At 40.9% G+C, this 18,857-nt stretch overlaps 1 protein-coding gene across 1 annotated transcript in view; it reads left to right on the top strand.

Annotated features, from left to right (window-relative positions):
- T265_10871 (hypothetical protein) overlaps nucleotides 1–18,857 on the top strand; it is a gene marked incomplete at both ends in the record, with an annotated part of 31,408 nt that overhangs the window by 8,595 nt on the left and 3,956 nt on the right. The window contains 3 exons of the mRNA XM_009177365.1: nucleotides 4,718–5,230; nucleotides 10,132–10,302; nucleotides 11,748–11,902. Coding sequence (XP_009175629.1) covers nucleotides 10,168–10,302; nucleotides 11,748–11,902 — 290 coding nt within the window. The remainder of the gene's footprint in view (nucleotides 1–4,717; nucleotides 5,231–10,131; nucleotides 10,303–11,747; nucleotides 11,903–18,857) is intronic.

The following is an 18,857-nucleotide window of genomic DNA, read 5'->3' on the forward strand; positions in this document are numbered from 1 at the left end:
AAGCTCAGGCGGGGCTCCAGTGAATGTAATGCCAAATTTTCATCAAATGTAAAAGATCGGAATTCGACGATGCCAAAGTACCAACGGCGAAAATTATTCCATTTAGCAACCAGAAGGTGATTACTAGAGTCCATGAAGAGAAAAGAAGACAGATGGGCACTTGAGAACGAAGCCACAGTATACGAGATGGGAGCGTTATGTTCTCTGATTAAACTAACGCCGAAAGATTGAGTCCAACCTCTGAAGAGTTGTTTCTCTAGCGTAAACCAAATGGACATGCTAATCAGAAAAATTCATCAGACAATAGAGTTATCCTCATTCGCAGATGAAGCAATCAGACTAATTAGAGGCTTGTTTGGTGCAACTGTATTTAGGGCAAAATACAAACACACAGAAGAACTTTTTCGGAAATATCACGCGTCATATTCATGGCTTTGAACTTAAGAATGGGCGGCCCAAATTATCAAATGATGATTGCCAGGATTATTGAGGATAGGTGAAGAAGGCACGAGACGTTCATCCGAGGGGTGCTTGGATAGTTCAAACCATATCCAACGGGGTTCAAAAGCGGGAATTACTGGACAAGTTTCAAGCAGACATGTCAGGTTCTTCGGATATTTGATTACTGTAACGCGATTTGGAAGTTCTGAATGCAAACGGATGAACTTACAGGAAAATAGGAGTAACTTTAACATCTAATGCACGCAAGTCAAAACACATGCTGAAATCATCGGAACGCCCTCCCACAATCTAACTCGATTCAAAACATTAGTTCAAAACGTTTACATGTTACGTCCATCACAAGTAACAATTTTGCGCTGGCTATCTCTCGTCGGGTGTGCACACACGCGCTCTTGATCGGCGTGCACATTCTTAATTTCTGGGTAAGTTTTCGCTTCATGATGTCTAAGATTTCGGGACGTGGTAGTCCATTGCTTGGAAGTAAGAGTGTCAAGGTGGCAATGGCTGAACATATGTTGATCTTCGACTAAAGGTCACAGATGGTGATCTTCATGTGGGTTCAGGGTATGTTTGTAAAGATTTATTTGAGAAGCAATTATCAGTACCCAAGTAAATGGTGGTCACTGGGCACAGTGGTTAAAGGCACAGACGAAGCAGGAGGAACAGGTTGAATCACGGCAACATTGTATTCTCATGGTACAGGAAACATTTCTGGTTGACCAGCCCTTAGGAAAAATGTCCAAGGTTCTGTTTGAAGGAGCACTCAGTGGTATGCAAAGCGATCGCATTTGAGCAAAAAGGCGGTTGGGAAGGAACTCGACAAATGCGATCAACTAGACTTAGGTGGATAGCATACAACTCATGCAGCTTTTTCTGTGGAATTTGGGCAATAACTGAGGTTAACTGAAGGGTTTTTGAGGCATTCAGCGTAAAGTAAACAAAGTTAGGTGTATGCTGTTCACTTAAGCTGGATAAACCAGAGAATTTCGCCGTGATTTTGTTTTTGATTAGGGGATTCACAATAGGCAGTTATCATCATTTTATGAAGCAGCAGCTCGATAGCATTCAATCTTTGCCTAAAACGCGACCAAAAGACATGCACATGGCGGACGTCTGTCCTAGAAAACTATCAGGGTGCCATTATCTTTGGAGAGTATTAATCTAGGTTTGCGGGATACAGTTGCAAAGTGGACAAGGTTGTCACCTTAATAAGTTTCGAAAAATCAGTACTCCTCCAACTGGAACAGCGTTGTTGTTTCATTATTTACCTTGTGAGCAACCACGCAAGTGCATGGAAACGCAAGTACACGGAATAATTTGGTTTCGTTTAAAAAAGGTTGCACTTTACCGTTTTCTGAAGAGTTTTGAAAACAATCGGTTTAGATCCAAATAGTTCCAAAAGGATAAGTTCAAAATTGTCTCCAACTGACTGGGTTCATTTCAACTATGAAACGTCTCCAAGCATTTTTCAACTGACTGGGTTCATTTCAACTATGAAAAGGTCATGTAAGTTGGACAGGTTGGATTTTATTTGATGGACATGAGCTAAAACGACATCGGGGATTTCAAAGATGCACACAGTGGTACAGTCAATCGTGGAAGTTAACGGATGGTTTAAACATGTAGCCAGGGCATTTGTTTGACGATAGGGAGTAAGCAAACTAACTGTACTGACGGCACATACTATTAGTCACAATTACACGCACTCTCGCTGATGTGTTTTACATGAGGAGCCAGTCGGTTGATGTACAGATGGACGTTTACAAAGCGCTTTTTCCCATCAAAAGAACCTGTGGCTTAGCAGCAAGATTACCGCACATTCTGTCGCCGTGCTCACCCACAATAAACACTTCAATGCTATCAAGTATATTTTCTTGGCATAAGTGCGGCTTGACTGTAATGGGAGCTAGCGCTGCATGATAACAAGGGGGAACTGAGGTGACGAATTCTTCATAAAGGGGAGCAAACTAACTGAGGTGTTTGTTGTCTATGTAAGCTTGTTACCTTTGAATCACACCATTTGCAAAATAGACTGATATTTGAAAACCGTAATAACTACTGGAAGGTCTGGGCCACTGCACTTCGGCGAAAGAAATAACTATTTGTATGACAGTAGACCTTTCCATACCAAGGTTTGTCCAAAAAAGTACGATTGGTGGGTTGCACTCATTTGCAGAAATTAAGCTCATTTGCAAAAATTAAGTAGGTGGTAAAGAGAGACTCAGTTAGATCCCGGCAACACTGAATGGGATGTTAGGTGCAGAGCTACGACGACTTCGTGATCTTCAGTTATTTTATTCTGAGGTCGGTTGAAAAAGAATATTTAACGAATGTCCGCTCATCCGATTTCGGCCTGTTTTTCTCTGTTTGTATTGCTTACATCCTCTGTTGGGCTGCCTGAAATCATAGTGTATGCAAGTGTACGAATGGTGCCATGACCACCAACGGTGATAACAATATAGGGAATCTGCAGCGAAATGTATAGTGCGTAGAATATCAGGCGACGAATGCGCAGCAACGGCCAAGAATTAGAACCTGTAGACTCGACTGTTTAGACTTCCATATTCTGTTGCATACCTCCCTGGTCTCTTGCCCCTCTTACGGTTGCATAGTAAACAAAAAGTGGCGTAGTATAGTAGTACACAACAGTACGTCTTGGAGAGATCAACTAGAATAAATGTCCAGTTTTATTTGGTGAGCCAAACTTTCGTTGGTTGAAGGAAGGTAGGCAGTGTTGTTTGATTGATGAAATAAAGATAAAGTCTTCTTTGGATGGCTTATTCTAACGTGATGATGAGTAACTGTGACCACAAACTAGTCTGGGTGAAACTTGCCTAGCAAGAGTAACAGTCGAAATAATGCTCTCAATCTGCTGATTTGCTTAAGAGCTTTTGATCTACTTCTTAAGTGGATTATATGAAACATTGAAGCTTACAGGTTATTTTGAATATTCAAAAGCAGAGCATTTAGCGAGTCTTACTTGTAGTATGTGTACTTCTTGGAAGGTTACCTGAAATGTGGTTGACGTAACGCTTTTGTGATGGTGCAACTAGATCTACGTCAGTCAAGAACCTGCACCGTTCCAAACCCTTTTTCGGATCAACAACAGGATATGGTCACACAGGACAAGATTATGTAGGTTCAGTGAATGATTGACGAGATTATATCTCAAATACCCTTTGTGCGATCAGCTGCGTTGCCTTGAAGAGAGGCGACTTTGTGGATCAAACGTTACTCCATTTTCCTATCAGTAGAGTTTCAAATCACCACAAGTCTAAATAGTATTCTACATTATCAGTCTCGAACACATTTACTTATTACAACACCTTCACACTCCGGAAGGGACATCTTGGGTCTTCAATTTTTTTGCTGTGGAAAATATGAATGACGTCACTGCTTCTAGTCAGTCGCAGGATCGTGGTGGGTTTGGAACGTGTCACTAACAGTAATTAGACAACGAAAATATCTTGCTGAGAATATTTAAGAATAGTCTTAGAAGTGTTTATCTGAGGTCTTTTCTCATTAACATACATATGTTTTGACCAGTAATTGAGCGAAGGCTTTTTGTGACTTTTATAAAACTGTTCATCTGTTCTGTTAAGTTTTAGGGCAAATTGGATTTCTAGATATATCCTGACCTACTTAAGAGTGCGTTTCACGTTATATCTAAGATGGATATTGGTACACAGTTTCAAAGCGTTCTTTTCATCAACGATGTATAATCGCGTTATGTCCACTCTCCAGGTTTTACCTTCTCAATCTATCATCCATCTTCATCCGACCAAGTTTAATGATCTTGGACAAATTCCAGTAGCGCGCTTCGACATAGACAGCAAGACGAATTTAGGTCCACTAGTTTATTCGTGCGTGGTTAATGTTTCAATGTTTAGTACGTTATCTTACCTCTACTCGAACAGGACCTCCCCGGTTGATTTTGTGAACACTGGAGCCCAAACCCTAGTCACCAAAATATATCCAATGTATTACCAGTTTTGAGTGGAGACCTTACCAACGTGGTGGAATGACAAATTTGTCAGACGAAAGCAGGTATTTTTAACAACAGCTTCAGTAACCCGGATTCCGAAAGTTTTACATGCAGAGCAGCAAATTGAACAGGTGTATGGCGCTTCAGGTAGCAATAAAGAATGTAAAATTCACGTCCTTTGGAGGACTGCTGTCGTCATTTTTAACAATTGATATTTTACACCACGTTTTAAAAGCGTTTCGAAACCAATTTAATTGTGGTATGTTTCAGATGGAAGCGTCTATTTGCTATGCTTGATCAAGATCGCAGTGGCACAGCTTCGGTTGAAGAGATCAGAGGACTTTTCAGTGAAGTGGGGCTTTCCTACAGCACAAGCTTGATTGAGGATTGGATTCGTGAATGCGACGTGAACAACGATGGAAAGGTTAACTACAAAGAATTTCTTGGATTTGTAGCAGAACACTTATGTTGATGGATGAACACGATTGATTATTTGCACCGGATCACAAATGTTGCTGTTATCACATCTGAAAGCCAAATACATGCTACGCTTTACTTCTGAATCGCTTTTTCGTTTGGCTTAGAAACTTCTCGGAAATGAATTTGAACGAATGGCAACACAGTGCGAACCAGTCGCGCCTGGTCAAATTTGTCTGATACCAAACTGCCAACTGGAGCGATTTGCGCCCGATCCTTCCAAGCATTTCTTAGACGGCCTTTGTTGATGAGGTAAACTTCTGGCTCTTCAGCCATCCACTATGAGTTGGCTTCACTTATAGTACGGTATATCAACTGTAAATTTAAAACATCCTCACATGTGCTTGTAAAAATAGTCTCACTTCACCACACACGCTTAGTTCCCTGAAAAGATATGATAACGACTGAATCCTTGAAAAACTGCATTGTTACTTTCAGATGGTGATACAAGTACATGAAAAAGTATGTGGACGTGGATTTTGTTTATCCCCATCTGATTCGATAAAACTGTGAAAGGCTGACTTCATCTAGAAGACAGGACATCATCGTTACTCCAGATCGACTCATTAGACCATGGAATACCTAATTGCGCGCACTGATAATCTATCTGTATTTGACGACAAATCGTTTGGAAGCTGGAAGCCGATGGGAAGAACCTGAAGAGTAATTACCAAACGAATCCAAGATACAAGTCTTATGACACTTGGTCAATAGATTGATCGTAGGGTTTTATACCTGGGTGATGGTGGTATATCAAGATGGCACTGCATGCACAGTTAATTCCATCTCAATTGGTGGCAAAATGCTTGCAATTTCTCGGACAAAACAGCAAACAGCGTTGTTTTTCCTTTTGCAGATATAGCTAAGATTAGATTTCCAAAACATCTTACCAACTCATGTATTTATTCTTGAGAAGGCACGAGTGTTTCCCGACAGCCTCTTAGCTATGACCGTTTGATTTGAGGGTGGATATGTGTCACTGAAGTCGGAAGAAAGTTGCAGGTTCATATATTCCCTTTAAGGGGTAGGCACACGCACAGTGGACGCAACAGCTTAATGATGAATGTTTAAGAACTCAGAGTTTGGGTTTCGGGGAAACCAGTTTTGAAACGTGATTATGCAAGTACAGGGTCTAAGTTAGCACTGCGGCACAACGTTGCATGTGCAGACTTCAGAGATGAGTTGGTTTCTCACAGAATAATTGCCTGTCCCGTGAATAACGCTCTGAACTTAGCGTATCCTGTAGATTTATTTGTCATACAGTTTTATGAGCCGTTAAAAACAGGCGAGGGAAATCTTGAGCTAAGGTGACGAGTACAAACCGTCGGAGGCCGAACAATGACCCATGTAATATGCCACATTGCACGTGGCGCAGTGATAACGCCACTTGCTGAACACGTTTCTCCTGGCTTCATTCAAATGATAGTTTTACAATCCATGCTGGTAATTCCTACTGATGGTGCATACAGTGTACATGAGGGAAATTGCTGTAAGAGAAAACGCCACAGCTTGCGGATGTTGATCACAAAGGCAAAAACTGGTTGAAGAATATAGTAAATGAGAAATTTCGGTTGGGATTTATTCTAATCTCTTGTTCAAACCAAACTAATTCGCAACTGAATATGGCTTACTAAAATGGCAATATTGTTTTTGTAATAAGCTCACTTTGAAATGTTTTCCGCTGTGCAAATACTACTCAAATTTTGTTACCTCAATGGAAAACATTCTTTTTTGTCCTCCGTATAACGTTACTCGGCTGAGCTAGAAATCCATAGCTTCTGTGTCTAAGCTATTAAAGCGGATCACGGGTTCAATATCGGAGGTACGCGAACGGGATTAATTTTCCGCTTTCAGGTTCTCCCGGTAAGCTGCTTACCAAACTGTCTGCAGATAAAATTTTTAGGTATTAGTGGCTCATCTGCTACCTATCCCCAAATCCTTGCAAGCAATGAAAACACCCAACTACGCGAATATCTTTCTATTTCAAACATTTTCTACAGCTGGCTTGCCCGCATCTATCGTGCATGTAATTTTTCTTCGTATGAAACTTCCAACGTTCCATAGAAATCCGAAACAAATTTTTTGTTTCTGTGCCCTGAAATTACTCCATAATCCAAAGGATGAAATGACGGGCACACGTGTTGGTGATCGTATTCGAATCTCCCATCACACTGACTTTCAATCTCCTGAGGTGAAACGTTTCACATATGCTATTTTATCCGTGAGGGGATAAAAGATAACTTTGCTCACGACGAGCACCTTCTTTCACAGGAAGCTCTGGGTAAGGGCACTTCAGGTGGCACTGTTATGGTTACCTACTATTTTTGGCCTCTCCTTCCAAAAACAACGTGAGTAGCGAAAAACTGCGCCTGAGTTATCTTAGTCAAAGGTTGCTAATCGGATACGGTTTTCGGTCATAAATATACGCACGAAACGTTTGCGATATCATTATTATAGTTGTTCACTTCCATCTTGGTGCTGAAAGATGAAGCGTAAAGTAGATTTTTATGACACCCGACAGGTAATCTTTGAAGCACCGAAGGACCTGCTTGTGGATGCTTTTGAAAGCATCTAAAGAAGAAAAAGGCACTTTATTGTGAGGTACCATTTCATTATTGACCTCTTTCTCTGTGTTTTCGAGTTGGACAAAAATGAATAACAATCGTGCAGCAGTAACATCCTTTCGATGCCTAGCTCTCTAGCCTGCCCGAGAAAGCACGAGAGCTGAGAAACTGCTAGGTTATCCGAGCCTTGATGAGGGCAGTCTAGATGTCGAGGTTAAGTTCGAATCACAAACAGTTCGGCGAGTAATTCTGTCTTTCAGCCAATAGGCTGTTTCCGGCAAAGTGGAATCACGTGAATGCCCACAGAGAGCGCGACATTCGGAAGAAAACTGCTCCAAGTTTGCGGCAACCTTTTGCCGGGTTTTTAGCCAATAGGCTGTTTCCGGCAAAGCGGAATCACGTGAATGCCCGCAGAGAGCGCGACATTCGGAAGAAAACAGCTCCAAGTTTGCGGCAACCTTTTGCCGGGCTTTGATAAGTCTAATCGCCTTACAAGGAAGATCACAAAAACGGACACTACCATTCAGATGTGAGCTTCAAAGAGTCATTGACGTATCCTAGACAGATTGGTTGGTGCAACTCTGCTGTTATTTTCCAGCACCAGATCATAGAGTTCCGATTAGCAGCGATTAGCGCTCTTCTGTCTCTGCAGCGTCCGTTTATCTCAGAAGCTCACACAATTTAACTTCACATTTCCAGGTTTTGGTGTTCTTTGTAGCATTGTTGGACACATCCATTGAGCTAGAGAATCGAGATTCGTTACACCCTCCCATATAAGAGCGAGTGGTGGTCCTCTAATTCCAACGTCATATACAAGGTCATTCGCTAGTTACATTGTTGAACGCTCCACAAAAAAGAATATTTAGGCGCATGTTTGACCGAAGTGTGAAGCGCGTTTGTGAAATGAAAAAACTCACGGAATGTTTTTCTAGAAGTATTCCAATGATGAAACCAAATGTGTGTGTATTTCTAACACTGGCACACAAATAAGTCTAACATGTGCAGCTGTGCTCATGCTCAATTTTGCAATCAATCGTATGTGAAGCGAGGATACGCATGAAACATATGCGGAATCGTGACTTGGATTGATCTACTATCGATCCGAACGTTAGTATTATACCGTTTATTCTTGTCAGACAGTGTTCATCACTGCAACAGTCGAACTTCTTAAAATAATCGTGGGGTTCGTCACATTCCTTTTTCCGTGTTACACTTCATATCTGAGCTTTTTTTAAATGAACACTTTGCCGAGTTTGATTTGTACACCGTCATATCTGTAAACGTTTACGCACGTGGGTAGGTATGTGTCATTTAGCGAGTTCTTATTCACGTGTTAGTCGATGCTTCGTTACGTTAAATACTGATGTTGAGACCATACAGTTGAGAACGATCTTTAAAATCATTCAAAACAAGAGCATTGGCATTTTTTCAGTTCTGGTTTTGGTGAGTGAATTATGGTTCAACCGAAGGGTTTCATGCTAAAGGAACAGATGTTTGTGGTGCGACTACTTTTTAAGTTTTAAATGCGCATTATCACCTGTGAAACAAATGTGATCAAATTTTGAAGCGGATTCAAAAATAACTTAATCGCACAATCAGAGTAAGAGTTATTATTGTTTCAGGGAGATGATGCCAAAAGTTTTAATCTTCATCTGTGGAAACGATAGTTTGGTTGAAGAAAGTGATGTAAACAGATCTTTTGTTGCCCATCACAATGACGAACGTTCACGTTGTGTGAGGCCCTTTGTGCAGTAAATTTGCTTAAATACCATCACAGAGGTGCGATTTGGATGAGTATCCAGTTAGAGACAAGATAATTTGTAAATTCGCGCATTTAATCTCGAGCCATTCTATTGCCAACCAGACCAATAATGTCAATCCCTTCCTGGAAGTTTGCTGTATAACTTAGTTTTAAAGGGAGTGCGAGCTTAATAAGCCCTTACGGCTTGGCTTGCAAAGTTGAATCATCCTGTAGAACTGGAATCATCAAATGTTTTTCAACGTAATCCAATTTTGAAAGTAGAATATCACGTAACGTTTTACTAGTTGAACCGCTTCTGAGTATAGAGTCTCTCTATGATTGTCCCTTCAGTTGCCTGTGTTTCATGAACACTTGGTGTGAGTATATATGAATCCACTTGCCGAATGAATACGTTAACTGACACATTCTATTTTTAGTAGGATCAGCTAGAAAATATAATCTAACCACAGCGCTTTAGCGGAGGGTGTAGTTTGATAGATGATACTGTTTAATCAGTAGTAAACAGGAGAATGATGCTCTTCGTACTACTACTACTACCACGTTTGGACCGATTAAAGCTTGCAAAAAGCTTCTGCAAGTTTACCTGCTAATCTTCGCCCCTCGAATGTACACCAGCGTTTAGTGAGATTGCAATAGGCCTCAAATAGGGCTCTGTCATGAAGTGCGCAAGTCTTTGCTGGTAAAACCAATGTTGACTAGGAAATTGGACATCGACTGCAGTCAGCTGTAGAATACATACATTATGAGCTACCACCGGAATCCTCAGAGTGTCATCATCTTCAATAAAAATGAACATACACTAGGATTAGGAATACTCAAAAATATATTTTTTCACCATCGTGAAGATCTCATCTTATTTTTTACGGATGATTATTTTACAGAAAACAGAACGCACCTTAGCCCTTGGAAAAATCAGGATGTGTCACGGCATTTCTGCTCAACAGTTAGAAGAGCTCTTCCAAAGTCTGGACCGTGATGGCAATGGTTCCGTGGACCGAGAAGAACTGGCTGTTTCTCTTAAAGAAGCTGGAATTCCAGGAAAAAATGCAGAGGTTAGATTGCAGTTTACAATACACGAATGTTATGATGTGTCAGCGCACAGCTTGTTGTGAGAGTAATATCAGGACCTCGTCTTCTTCAGATTTTTATCATGTCTTTAGTCCTAATGCAATATGGTCGGAGCCTGTTAAGTACCCACGTTTCTTGAGCCTTTTGAAGTACTGTGATGTGCAATATGCTAATGACTTCCACTTATCGAGAGATTGTGATCGTGCATCTTTGAAATTCCCAACAAAGCGAATGCATGTATATAGTGTTAACTTTCCAGAGATTCATTTTTAGGATGGAAAACATGCCCAACCAGCTGACCAAAAATCCTACGTGATGTTAATTAGTATACAGTAAGTGCAATAAAACCAAAATATCAATGGAATAGTCCAAAATGTGACGTGAATTGTCTAGTGGTTTGTGTCACACCATACAAATATATCTTTGTTAAGAAAGTAATATGCCGTATGGTAAAAAATTATACAAAAATACTTGACTCACATTGAGCTACATTCATCGAGATCGCTGCCGGTGTATTTTCGTTTTACATGATAGCGACCATAATTCGAATAGTTCTACGGTCGTCCCCTTCTGCGCACGACCACACAGAGAAAGAGCAATAAAACTAAATATTACTCCTTCCTAATTGGCTATTAGGTGCTGTGCTACAGAACAGAGTACAAAGCATGAAATTTGGAGTGACCAGTATACCTCTTTGTATAATTTTTTGCACTTAACAAACAAACGAATTTTCTTCTTTGAAAAAACACTACTCGAATCCAGATTAATTAGAATGAAAGTGCGGATAATTTGAACTTTCTTGAGACTAGTAAGTTTCACTCAAAAACACGAACTGAATATAATTACTAACTGCGTAACAGCAGAAGTGTTACATCGGCCGGTTTGTTCGTCAAAGGTTCTAAGGAAGCCGGCCGCATTCGTTGGTCCAAAAGTGGAAGGAAATGACTCTATCCGTCCATTATTAGTCGAAGGAGAAAAAGAGGAAACGACCAAATAATCTATTGGATCGGGAAAACTGCTACGTCGGCCGTTTAACAGGCGATTAGTGTCATGTATTCCTGTAGGTTCCGCTCTCGACTGAGTTATCAGGTTGCGTTTGACAGCGCCAGTTATCCATCCGCCATGCTGGTGTGCGAAATCACGTCACAATGAATCCTAAAGACGAAGCAGGGAACTGCATTCATCAGACTCCAGATTTGCCACGTGGAAACTTTCGCCCGTGGTGTTGCTTTCGAAGAAAGCTGACTCATCCGAAACTGGTGATATTCATTTGCTCAATTGGTGTTGGACTGTCCAATTAATGTAAGCTCTATCACTGTCCGAAGTAGCTTTAATAGCGCCCGAGTGCTGTGTTATTTCGAAATCCGGTCGGTTATTGCCACAAACACTGAAGAGTTGCCACTGTTGGCACCGATAATTCATATTGTAGCACTCAGGTGTTTCCAACGGTCCGTACATTGGTTGCACTACCCTACAGCTTTTCACCCACACCAAGGTGCCTCGCCAACAAAATTTCAACCGCACTTTGGTATCTGGTAGCAATTTCGCTGCCCTGGTAAAAGTCAGCCGCAATATAGAATACAGGTAAGTCCTTCGGACGTACCGTCGTGCAGTCGTACAGTGTGACTGATGCATACTCTGATATGTTACGCCGAAATTTGAAGTAAATATTCCTCGTCGATTTCAGCGCATAATCCAAGAGTTGGACGTAAACCAAGATGGGCATATAACTTTAGGTGAATACAGACTCGTCATGGGATTAACCGATGAGCCAATAGCCGAGTGAGTTAAACACTTTTGATTGTTTCTTTAAATGATGTCCATGTTAATGATATGAACTAAGATGTTTTGACCAGACATGCCACCAGACACACACCCACAAACCTAGTTTTAAATTTTTAAGTATTTTTCGGAGTCAAATAACATTTCAAGCTTCGGTATTTGTACTTTAAACCTGGTGAATACATTTTGTTCTTCGAAGAGCGACACTTCAAAATTTCAAACCCACTGAGGAGGGTGAGAAAGATTTTGGCCAGGAAACAGGTTAGGTTTTGACTATCATTACTCCGTTATTTGTGAATCCAGTCACCCAGCACAGTGCATCTGTGGGCAAGTGAAATCGCAGAGACCCCCTGAGAGAAATTCTCGCGAGGCAGTCGTATGTGATGAACAGAGCTTGGGTTGATTTTTGGATTTTTATAATGGTCTTAAAATAACGGTACAGAACCTAACCCATAAGATTGAATCAAATTTCACCGTTGTAAAAAAATCATGTACAATCATAAATCTTAAAAACGTGTTCTCTAATAGCAAAGTGAATACCAGTTCCTTGATATTTATGATAGTCTTTTAAGCAAAGCTTTTTAAAGCAATCACTTAGGTACTTGTCAGCTCTTCCCTTTCTTCATATAACCTGGAAAAGATGACGATATTACAAAAAGGTCTTAACCAGTAGCATTAAAATTTTGAACCGTACTAGGTTGAAGACTTTTAGTTTCCTACCCTCCAGAAGAACAGGCCTTCTATCTATGAGCAAAACCAGTAGATTTTGGCTATTAATTGCAAAAAGCTATTTGCCCAGTTAAATTGTAACTTGCAAACCCAGATCTCTAACATTTAGCTCCGATAGCGAAACAAAGATGTTTGCTGAAAGTCATCCAAGTGAATAGGGATTAGGGAAATCAGTCCTATTTGGGAAAATATACTGAAGTATTTATTTTACGTCACAAAATACGGTTTGTGCATAAGCACAGGTCCTCTCAGCTAGCTGTGAGCATGTGGAATGAGTGAGCATCGCTATCGTAGTTGCACAATTCACGCTAATGATTAGTCGCGTGTACTGTGTTTAACTGTGTTTATAATAATAACATAGCAGGCCGTTGATTCTTTCAGGCAACTGCTTATGTGACGTTTGTATTTACCGTCCCTCATTGGTCTAGTGTGTTTTTAGTTTGAGCATGAACCAGCTTGCTTGAACTATCTCAGTTCAGTACTCGGTCGGTATAGAGACGCACTGGAGTGAGCAACCGACACGCTACAAACAAGAAGAGCTCTACCAAGAGCTATAAGAAAAATTTATGGACGTTATGCCAGATTACGGCCCGGTGAAGCAAAAAGATCTTCATCACAATCACATTTCGTCAGATGACAAGTGACTTTTGAGCTAAGGTGTCCCCTTTCGTCAGATTTTCGTACCATACGAAATTAGGGCATGCTCTAATGGTACATGTAGTTACTATTTGGGTAAACTCTTGGACACAGAGCACACAGTCTAGTAGGCCGAGGATCATGCCTTCTGGAACAAAGAGAGGAGTTGAAGACCGAAAAAAGCAATCATAGAGGTATACTTGCTGACAAATTTCAAGAAACCACGAGAACCGTTCCGGAATCGTCTTGAAGAAATCTACACCATGGCAAAAAAACGCGAAACAAATAGAACCACAAGTGCAGCAGCCTGAATATTTCAAGTATGGCCGTTTCGTCATTCTCAGACGTATCGGTCTGTCGTCAGTCATATAGAAGCTTTTGTTCGCGGACACAAAACTGATTAGACTAATGATGGAGGTGAGGATATCGATGAGCTTGTGAACCATAGTTTCTGAAGGATTTTGCTGGGTTTGATAGTTTGCGAGTTAGCATATATGTCTCTGGAATAATCAAAACTTTCTTCATGTTAAGCACTTGATAATATGAAGCCGGAAAACAACACATTGTGTGAAACCTTTGGAACATGCTATAGGCAATTTCTTGCGACGATGTTACTCTACCTGTTGGGCTTCTAGGTATTCAATGATCAGATGGCGTAAATCAATGAAACTCGCGACTAAGTTAAATAACTGGATCGAGAGATGTTTAACTACTAAAGGCCGATTTAGAGTATCCGCCCGCCCAACAGCGCATTGACTACTTCTCTGTGAATGGTGATCAAACTTCTGCAAGTCAATCCCCAAGCTTGGTGAGGAGATCAACCACCACCTGATCCACTAGCAAAATTCTCACATGTTTTCTGGACAATATAGCAGTACGTCGCAATTCTGGTCTAACTCTTTTGGCCAAATAGGCATTGACATGTGAAATATGCTCTGGGAAAAGGAAACGTTTGCAAAACAATGCGTTCTAAACGATCACCATGTGAACAAGATTGTGTGATGCGACAGACTTTTAATTCTGCGACCTACGCCGGTTAGGTTGCAGCGGTAAACGCGCGTGTTGTCTCTTTGCAGGTTCTGTGTTGTTCAGGAAGATATCCTTTGAAGAGAAAAACGACTATGATTTCCCTGTGGTTTAAGTAAACCAAATGGCTGAGAGTATACCGAGATTTTCAGCTTAAGACATGGGTCGAACGAAAAGTGCTGCGATTGGCAGCAACGGAATGTTTTCACACGATAGACTGTGTTGGATTTACCTGTTTGCAACGGCCTTCAAAGGCAACTGGACACAAAACAGATTCTACTTAACGTAACTTTGAATAACCGTTATCTCCGAGCATTATCTCTGAGTTCAGATTCCAGTGTATCACCGAAGAAAAGTAGCTACCATCAACTCACTGAAGTCGCAGTAGACCAGAACTACGGAGGGTTTTGTTCTGTCATATTAGGAAGATATTCTATGAACAAATCACACAATCAAACCCTTGTGTGATGCTATTAGGCTACCCTTATGTCATACCCTTGTGTGATGCTATTAGGCTACCCTTAAGAACAGAGGAATTTATTACATGCTGCCTGGATTCCTAACATAGTAGCCAGATGAGCAAGGACTAATTCTTAGACACTATGAATAAACGGTATGCCCGGGTTGAACGTTCAGCCGATTGTGTTTAACTTTGCCCACAGAAATGGCATTCAACAGATGAGAGAAAACTCACAGCTACTATCCGGCTTCTGAAAAATACGAAATATAGTTGGAACTTTCTGCTAGAAGATACCATGAAACTACCATGAAACATTCGTCTTCTAAGTAAAGTTAACTTATGCTGAAAAGCTTTTCAGCACTGTACAGCCGTTCAATTTTTATTGGGAAGGACACGAAAGTCCGAGGAGCTTGCGATCCCCGGCAATGGGTTCTTCATATGGAGAATGATCTTCCCATCCGAGAATTCGTCGTCCGAAGAGACTATCAGCACGTCTGTTGGCTTCTCTGGATTAACAGGTTTTAGTTACAGGATAGATTCACCGCTAAAATTTCTACAAGCAATGCAAAATAAACTACCGGAACGAAATTAATTTATCTAAGGGGAGGTTAGATGTTAGGATCGTCAGGTCCGATTAGTCCAAATAACAATAATTTTTTCGTTTTTGACCAGTAACCTGGTGACCACGGTGACTTGCGAGACGCACGCTGCTGGTGATTCTCACTATGGATGAAGATTGTGCACCGGTCTTCCCGGCTTCTTAGCCTGGGATAGCGTCACTTACAGGACGGAACACGGAGTTTACAAAACTCTTGATATTATTGGCATACTATATAGATGTCGGGCAAACTGACGACAGTGTTATACTGAAGTCAGTCTTTTGCTCCCTGGGAAGTCTGAGATACACAAGAGCAGGCATGTCATGTAGCGGTTGTACTAACTGACACCGTATACGATAAGTACTTTGACCAGTATCAGATTTGGAAGGCATCTCTGGTTGCTTCGGAGAAAGACGGCTTGTCCCAGCAAATGAGTGACTAACGTATAATGGAAACGCGTTTCGCCTTTATGTAGAGAAACATCACAAAGTGAAATCGCTTAATTGCCACTGGAAATGCTGTGAGAACTCGGTGATTGCAAAGCTAAAAGTGTATGGTTCGGAACCACTTTAGCAGTGGTTACTGGCAAGTTGTCAGTAGCGTGGATTTTCAGGCAATTCTCGGTTCTAGCCTCCTACAACTAGTCGCGAACCTCACTGCATTTTATCAAGAATTTTTGAAGAATTGTCAAGCGTCCTAATGGAAAGTGGTTCTTAAGAACACAATGATTCGCTATTCACCGCCACACTGTTTGTTTGTACTGTTTCTCTGAGTAATTTTTGGGAGCATCTGATAACTCTAACAGTTCCTTGGAAGAATATTATAGATCAATAAGTTTATTCATAAGTTTATCACGACCATTCTAGCAAAGCGCTTTCAACGACCAGCATCGCATTATCTCTAGATATCCAGGCGAGCTACCTAAAGTTGGTGGAAATTATTTAAGTTCGGGGTTGGCAACTGTATTCGTTCAAGATATGGTTGTTTCTAACTTGTTATTTACTGATGCCCGGGGATTCTAAATATCTTACAGCCTTTCCTCATAGATGGAAACGACTTTTCAACTGCCTGGACGCTGATCGGTCAGGAAAAGTTGATGTGAGAGAACTGAAGGCGATGTTTGATGAAATGTGCATGAGTTTTACACTGAACACCCTACAGTCCTGGATTGAGGATCATGATATCAATGGTGATGGGAAATTGACATACCAAGAATTTTTGTCCTTCGTAGCAGAACAAATTGCATAGCCCCATGTGCATAGTAGTATGTATCTGTACTCCACACTGACTTTAAACGAAACCTTACCCGATCATATGACTAACAACTGTTTGATTTTTGTGGTTGAACTCCGTTCAAAATAGATTCTTGTGTCAAATGGAGTGTTCTGGTAGCAAATCAATTTTGATATTGAATTTGTCAGGCTATTTACCTCGTTTTTCTCGAATCTATATCACCAAGTGCTCCATCCGCAATTGCCTACATGGTGCCTGAAAATTTAGCTGGCTATGAACTGCGATGGCTTATTCAGTAACCAATATTTACCGTTTCTGTTCGACATCAATCAACAGCTGTCATTCTCTTTTGCATTGTAATAGCCTTCTGATTGAAAAATCTGGACTACGAGTTTGAGCATTTCACTTTTAGTTCAAAAAATTTGTGTATTACATCTTAGTGGTTTTTACGCTTTCTCTGATCGTTAACCAAATGTTGTCGCAACAGAAGTGGAAAACTCTAGTGTGGCGATCATTATTAGTGGTGCGATTTGCTTGATGTTCATTCTGATCACTTCAGAGTGAACATAAATTTCCTATCTTCCTCCTGCCTTTAGGGGCCACTGAAAAGTTGGCATTGAAATCTTACAGATTTACCGTCATAAAGTTAGCCTGACATGCAAAACGCAACTGACCGTCAACCACTGGTTGTGTGTGCCTGGGAGACGAAATACCAAGTACCTTTATGGTGGACAAAGCAGAGATTAAGAACTACACTAGAACGAATAATTGCGGTTAACTCCTGTAGACGGGACAATCGCCTATTAATTCATATGCTGCAGGTGTCATCGGTGAATATGGTCCCCGACACTGTGTGAATATATCAAGTTAATGTGTATTGGTTAATTCGTATGTGGAAACAACAAATAAAAGGCTGAACTTATTGTCGTTTAGCCTCTGAACACCTTATGTAAGGGATGAAAACTTCACACAAAATCTGTATCGTTCAGTACGCTAATCAAATTTTTCAAGATGGGCTCTCAAAAGGATAAACTCAAGAAATACCCTAAAAGGCATGCTTCGTCTCATTATATATCTGACGCAGATAGTGACTGCTAGCAGTAGCCTGAACTGTGTTGCTTCACTAAACAGGTCTAATTTAGGAGAGAACAATGTGGTTTTTTTAAATTATTGGGTATCATTGTACCTGTTAAGCTGTCGTGTATAATGCACCAACGAACCTCTGGAACCTCACAATGGTAAAGATGAAAGAGGATATATCTGCATGTTTATGTTACCTGTGACATGCCTGCGTTCTTGTCAACGATTCGTACAAACGAATTCCAGGTTTCCTTTTAGAGCATACTAGCGTGGTCCAACTTGTCCAGCCATCGCCCGGAACAAGCCTTAGATGCTTTTGTGAACTTCGCATGAAGAATTCATATCTGCTGGGTTCGAAGACCCAAATAGCACTATCTCCGAATCAGCGTCTCTAATTCATGAAAACTAAACAAATACCGGCGCACATCTGATTTAGTAGCACTCGTCTTTGGTGTGATTGGGCGGCAAAAGTTGATCAGTTAACCTTCCTTCCTAAATTGCGGTTGAATTTTTGGAAACGTGTGTTGTGTTATTTGAAACCATCCGAAGGTTATTTAGAGCCATGGGAACACCTCAATATTGGCGGTCACAGCCAGTATGGACACAATCGGCCGCACAATAAGAAGTGCGTGTCTTCATGATCTCTGATTTGGAATTATTTCAGGTGATTATCGTTTAACTTATTGCTCCCGGTAAGCGACCGATACCTTGCGCTGACTGTAAACCAGAACGAAGTTACACCGTCTACTTGCTTCAGTCAGCATATATGTGCTCAAATGAAGCTCAAGGAAACTACTAATAACACACTGCACAGGATTCTACAACCGTGGTCGAACTGTAAAGATTTTGGTTGGTCCGAGACTTAAATTGTTCTGGAAGACTGAGATATGTTGCGTCACAAAACACCCTTAAGCTTTCTTGGATAAATGGCCACTACAAGCATCGTGACCACATACAGCAACACCAAGGTATACTCCGTTTCGCCTCTGCAATA

Source organism: Opisthorchis viverrini (genome assembly GCF_000715545.1).
Source record: "Opisthorchis viverrini unplaced genomic scaffold opera_v5_422, whole genome shotgun sequence".
Lineage (NCBI taxonomy): Eukaryota > Metazoa > Platyhelminthes > Trematoda > Opisthorchiida > Opisthorchiidae > Opisthorchis > Opisthorchis viverrini.